The sequence below is a fragment of the Stomoxys calcitrans genome, chromosome 5, assembly GCF_963082655.1.
Source record: "Stomoxys calcitrans chromosome 5, idStoCalc2.1, whole genome shotgun sequence".
Lineage (NCBI taxonomy): Eukaryota > Metazoa > Arthropoda > Insecta > Diptera > Muscidae > Stomoxys > Stomoxys calcitrans.
This window is the reverse complement of record NC_081556.1, coordinates 81,372,993-81,379,238: the sequence shown is the minus strand read 5'-3', so window position 1 is coordinate 81,379,238 and position 6,246 is coordinate 81,372,993. Positions and strand designations below refer to the sequence as shown.

General features: G+C 41.7%; 1 protein-coding gene across 2 annotated transcripts; it reads left to right on the top strand.

Moving 5' to 3' along the window:
* Positions 1-1,478: 1,478 nt before the first annotated feature.
* Positions 1,479-3,152, top strand: LOC106083751 (nascent polypeptide-associated complex subunit alpha). Of its 2 annotated transcripts, none has more exons than XM_013246979.2 (2): positions 1,479-1,568; positions 1,891-3,152. In XM_013246979.2, the coding sequence occupies exon 2, from the start codon at positions 1,903-1,905 to the stop codon at positions 2,566-2,568; it is 666 nt and encodes a 221-aa protein (XP_013102433.1). In that variant the 5' UTR covers positions 1,479-1,568; positions 1,891-1,902; the 3' UTR covers positions 2,569-3,152. The 2 variants fall into 2 exon arrangements, with proteins under 2 accessions (XP_013102433.1, XP_013102434.1); XM_013246980.2 differs by lacking the exon at positions 1,479-1,568 and adding an exon at positions 1,752-1,774.
* The last annotated feature ends 3,094 nt before the right edge of the window (positions 3,153-6,246 follow it).

The following is a 6,246-nucleotide window of genomic DNA, read 5'->3' as shown; positions in this document are numbered from 1 at the left end:
ATTGCAGATTTTTCATATAGTCGGCGTTGACAAATTTTTTCAACGGCTTGTGACTCTGTAATTGCATTCTTTCTTCTGTCAGTTATCAGCTGTTACTTTTAGCTTGCTTTAGAAAAAAAGTGTAAAAAGAGTTGATTAAAGTTCATTCTAAGTTTTATTAAAAATGCATTTACTTTCTTTAAAAAATCCGCAATTACTTTTTGGGCAACTTAATAGTATATGGTTCAGAATTTTTTTTTAGATATAACTACTAAAAAGACGCCGTTCAGAGCTTCTTTTCTAACGGCCGCCCACTTGTTGCTATGCAACGTGCTTTCGCCACTCGCTTTAATATTCCTCCTCACAGACTTCTTCCTGACCGTTATTCCAATTTGTACTGGGTTAACTCGTTTCGGGAGTGGAAGTGTGGCTAAGCCCAGAAATGGACTTCAAAGGGCCATCAGAACTCCAGAATATATGGAAAGAGTGTGGTAGTCAGGCAATCTCTCTCAGATCTCTCCGACACGGTCTTCAGATTTGAGACCGCGCGAATTATTTTTATAGGTTTTTTGACATCTCTGGTTTATGTCGATCAACCGCGAACCATAGCACACCTTATTTGAAACATGACAAATCTGTCATGGCTGAAAAATCAAAATTATTTGATTTTTTTCGTTGAATGACGTTTATCGATTACCGTTTAGAAAGAAATGTGTAATCATTAATTGACACATATTGAAAAACGCGTTGTGTGACAAATAAGGTTGAGAAATGAGAAGTAAAGTATGAAAAATTAAATAAAATCAAAGAAAAGAAAAAATCGATGTACCGTTTTGGGCAAAGGCTGTAATCAACACGTACACACGATGAGTACGATCATGACGTGCCATATAAACTCTGCTTAAGAAATGAGAAGCAAAGATTCTTTTTTTCTCCATAAGCAGGTCAAGTTCGTAGATGACTGTATCGGTCTATACCTAGCCCCCAGGTTGACCGATCTTCTGATTTAAGGTCTAGACATTTATTATCCGATTTAGCATAATAATATGGTCCAAATCTGTCTTTGGCTTGATATAGCCCCATATACACCAATCTCTCGATTTTAGGTCTTAGATCATAAAAGCTGTTTTAATTATCCGATTTCACTAAAATTTAACACAGTGAGCTGTGCTAGGAGTCCATGCCGAATATGGTTTAGTTCGGATCATTTTTGAGCATGATCCCCATATACACCGAACTCCGATTGAAGGTATTCCAAACATAAATAGCATATTTATCATCTAAAATTAAATACATTGAACTATGTTAAATCAGATCGACTATATGCCAACTTCTGCCAAGTAAAATAACTGATAATAGCCATAAACTCAAATTTCACATCAAATAGTGCTAAAAGACAGTGCTCTGAAAAATTTCATTGTGAAAGCCGAAGCAACACTCTTTTGACAGCACTGGACGTTGCACGCTTCGATTTAGGCTTTAAATCCCAATGACTACTGTCATAAATTTGCAGGTCTGCCAACCATTCGATAATAAAATTCTTTTTGTCAAATTTGTGAATTCTTCGCGCAGGGTGAATTTTTTTGCAGGTAATTTAATCGTTGGTTTTCTAAAACATCCATAAAGAAATTGTGTCAAAGTTAAAGAAAATCCAAAAGGCGGAGGCAAAGAAATAAAAGTGAATGAATATTTACTTCTTGATTGTCGTAACAATGAAGGAAAATAATTTTAGAATATTAGCCGACCACAGCCATTGTTGTATTTGCGCAAAATAATAACCATATAATTGAATGTGGTACGATCAAGAGCCGGTCTTAAAAACTTGAACCAGTGATGAAAGTGAAATGGTTAAATTTCTATGTGATTTATATTATTAATAATTGCTGTTTTTGTGTTTTTTTACGATTTTAGTACCACATCAAAATGCCAGAACTTACTGAAATCAAGTCTGATGCCCCCACTACCTCTACTGCTCCAGCTGCTGAAGCAAAACCCACTCAGGATGTTCGTGTAGAAGATGATGCTAGTGACAGCGACTCTGAGGATACCATTCCCGAGTTGGAAGATGCTGGTGCTGGTGCCACCCAATTGGGAGGCGGTGCCACCGGTTTGCCCATCGATCTCGTGTCCAAGGCCAAGCAGTCTCGCGGCGAAAAGAAGGCCCGTAAGATCATGTTGAAATTGGGCTTGAAGCAGATCCAAGGTGTCAACCGTGTTACCATTCGCAAATCCAAGAACATCTTGTTTGTCATCAACAATCCCGATGTATACAAGAACCCCCACAGTGACACATACATTGTGTTCGGTGAGGCCAAGATCGAGGACTTGTCGCAACAGGCTCAAGTAGCTGCTGCCGAGAAATTCAAGGCTCCCGAAGGTGCAAGTGCCGCCGATACCATTGGCACCACCTCGTCCGTTGCCCCCATTGCCGAAGAAGACGAAGAGGAAGTCGATGAGACCGGAGTTGATGAGAAGGATATTGAGCTGGTTATCAATCAAGCCAATACTACCCGCGCCAAGGCAATCAAGGCCCTTAAGAATAATAATAATGACATTGTCAATGCCATTATGGAGCTGACGATGCTTTAAACGATAAATTAGTGCGTGCGCCTACCCAGTCATAAGCCTCTATCTCTCTACGCTGATGATAGAGTTTAATGGCCTGCATTTTAAGTTTAGTACCCGCCTCAGCAAAAAACAACAACAACACGTAATCACATTTAATTAATAATAATACAAACGCAAAAAAAAAACAACAAATATTCACAATTATTATTAATTCCCTACAGACTTCTCTAATGTTCGTAATTTAGTATGTTTTTCGGAAAATTATTCTATTTTAAGAAAACATCAAATGTTGTTCGTTAATTCAAATCATACATATATGGAAGAAGACTTACCTCTGCTTCGTAGCGAAGGAAAGTGAAGTTTCTTTCCCTTAACTAGTGGCAACAACAAACTCTGTGGGTTTGTTTCCAAAAAAAAAACTACATACATATATACATTTGGTATTTAGCTTGTTTTTGATCTATTTATAATCTGTTATAGATGGAAAAATGAAAAAAATAGAAGGCAACTTTTGTCTTGAGAGGAAAAAGCAAACGATCGATCTTAAGTTATTTTTATTTCGAAAATAAAAAGTAAATTCAAAACAATACAAAATACCAAGAAAATGCTTGTTTCGATATTTTATTGGGACATGAAGAATTTGTTTTACAGCTAGCTGTGGAATGAAAACCATCAGTGTGGAAATCGAATATTTGGTGTGTCAAGAGTGATGTCACCGACCATCTATATCTAATGATTTTGAAAATGAATGACAACATATGGTTGCACAGTGACGGCATGTTGCTTTAACAATAACAAAATATCCGAGGCAAACATCAAGTAGAAGTTGACAATTTCAGTATGTAGGCAAGTTAATGCTAAAGGACACTCGCATGGCAACCATAGTAGCCAGACGCTTCACTCAGAGACCCTTGATCCATTGTGTTAGTCCTAGAAAGAGACGTAATAAGAGAGAGTGAAACGAAAGTAGAGGTAAAGTACTTTGAAGCACATGAAATAGAGATGAAAGAAAGATACGCCGTCGCACTCGACACTGAAACTAATGAACCTTATCGACTTAGTACCGCTTTGCCAGCCACCACAGGCCCTAAAAGAAATCTATAATGCCAATAGTATCGAAAGTCTGTAGATAGCTTAGAGAAGAAAATAGGTGTTCACCCATAATCCTACGCCTTCTTCCCACCTTACTGATCATTGGCACAGCAGATGCCCGACCGTCTTTAACTCCTCCTTATCTCCACAAACCTCAAGCCTTCGCGATGTCAGCGACCTGACAACGACCAACAGCCCAAGGACAATCGACGTCCACGTCCCCGAAAACTTCGGCGACAGGGACTTCGCCACCCAGCAGCCCGCCGCGTCAGCCTCGGCCATGTAGGCGCATTCGCCGCAATAGGCAGCCTCCATTAAACCTCATTGACTCTGTTCCACTTCGCCAGCCACACCAGGCCTTTACAGAGGTCTAGAATGACAATAGGAACGATTGTCTGTAGAGAACATGCAAATGCAAATTTGCCCGTAAATGTTCTCTTAAGGAACAGGGGCAAACTTTTCACATATCGATGAGTGCTGTCCAATTCAAGCTTTAAGCTCAATGATAACGGGCCTGCTGTTTATAGGTGGGTCCGAACGGCGTGCCGGAGTGCTACACATCTTAAACCATTTAGGACTCCCACCAACAGCCCAAGCTTGTGCTTTTTCAGCCCATGACAATCGACTTCCTCGTCATCGAGGACCTTAGCCTGCAGCATCGGTTCAGGCCAGATCAGCACGTTGGCCGCAATAGCCAGCAGCCAGCACTCGCTGTAACACTCATAGAATCCATTAACAACCAAAGCTGACAAGTTCGTCAGTCACCTCGTTGCACGTCAAACCTTGGTGACCGAGTTGCCATTACATTCTGGTAGCTGCTCCCAAAATGCAGAGACGCTCCTTCCGGCTTCCGAAAAGCCTCGACCTCGCATTACCCGCAGCCAGGCCCATCAGCGCCGCTTGAATTTCCACGTATATTGTGGCAGTATGACAAAGCTGCCGCTCTCTACCCAGGTTCACAAGCAAGGCCCTGAGGATCACATATATTTCAGTCTGAAAGATGGACGTTTGCACTGTACAGAATTCTAGACGAATCCCTTACTCCAAAGGTGCCTTTCCCGTTGGACAACCACCAACGGTTGATGTGGACTTGGCGATCCTCGTCAAGCTCCTGTATGTGAGCAAGCTCGTTCCGGTGCAAAGGATCGCTTGCCGCGACAACAAGGTGGCCAATAACTTATCATATCGAGCATCATAGGCACTCAGTATTTGTGCAAGAGCCGATGCCGCTCGGCCTCTCACTGAGACTCTCCGCTCAACACCGCTGATTGTCCGCTACTGCATTTGCATCTACTCCGTATAGAGCATTCCACTATCCGCAACGTGTGGGCACGCCCGTTATCTCGCAGTTAAGCTTCTCGTGACACCAATGAACACCACACAGATCGGACCTTAATGTTCCAGCCTGTGTGATGCTCAAAGCTATCCCGCGCCGGAGTTGTTGTTGTAGCAGTGTGTTGTGTTCTATCTTTTGTCTGCTTGATTCCGTTGAAAGTCCAGATCCATTTGTCACCTCACCATGGACCGACCACCCAACTCATAACCTCTGAGCGCCGAACGTTTATCAATCAAAAGGAGGCACCGGTTCAGTAAACTGACACCCCCCTCAAATGTACTACTTGCCGAGAGGAAATTCCGAGACATCATTAACTCAGCAACAAATCGCTTTATACCACCCGGTCTAATACCCCAAGTGCAGCCCAATTTCCTGGCGCAGGCAGTGTTACTCGAAGACGAGTGGGATTCTTTGCACGGACCCCACTAACCACAGAAACTGCGAGTTGAATATGGAAATTAACAGGGTAGTCAACGAACATAAGCGGAATTTTTGACTAGAACACTTAGAGCAATGTAACTTAGATCGCCGCTTAGTTGTTGTAGTAGTCACATGTCTAAATGTGGAGGTAGCGAACCTCGTCAAGCTCCTACCGGTGAGCATACTCTCCATTAGTTAGTCGCCTTATCATATCGACTATCTGCAACCTGTGGACACGCCCGGTAGCTCTTATCTGAGCTTCTTATGACAACGATGAGCACCTCACAGATCGCAGCTCAAAGTTCCAGCCTATGTAGTGCTCAGAGTCGTCGCTGGCCGGGACTCCCTTTTATTCCATTACCAATAACTAAAAAATTATTTAGGTGCGTTCTGCGCATAAGCGCAGAAAGACCTGTAGGGGGTAGGATTAGCATCCCACAGAATAGTTTTAGCCTTGCAAGTTGTGGTTCATTTATAGTCTAGTCTGACTATTAACAAAGCCAAACAAATAAATTATGGGTTGCCCACCGCTGCAGGGTCTATGTGTACCACACACTGCTACTACACAACAACAACATCATTCCTGGACCTTCCGCAAATCTTCAGCTACAGCAACAGATTTTCAGATGCATAGACATGTAGGCTATTTTATGAATTGTAACAGACTATTCCCGTATGGTAATAGCTGATCTACTTTGATATATAGAAAAAACTATTTATGAGAAAAGCTTTTTTAATGTATTTTTGAAATGTTGTATGTTCGAGGCAATGTTAGCGCTTAATTAAAGCGTAATTAAACCCACAATTTGATAAGAATTCAGCGGTAAAAACCTGAAAATTTAAAGACCTAA

Excerpts from the sequence above, each read along its gene's own strand:
- LOC106083751 (XM_013246979.2), top strand. The coding sequence starts at position 1,903 with ATGCCAGAACTTACTGAAATCAAGTCTGATGCCCCCACTACCTCTACT.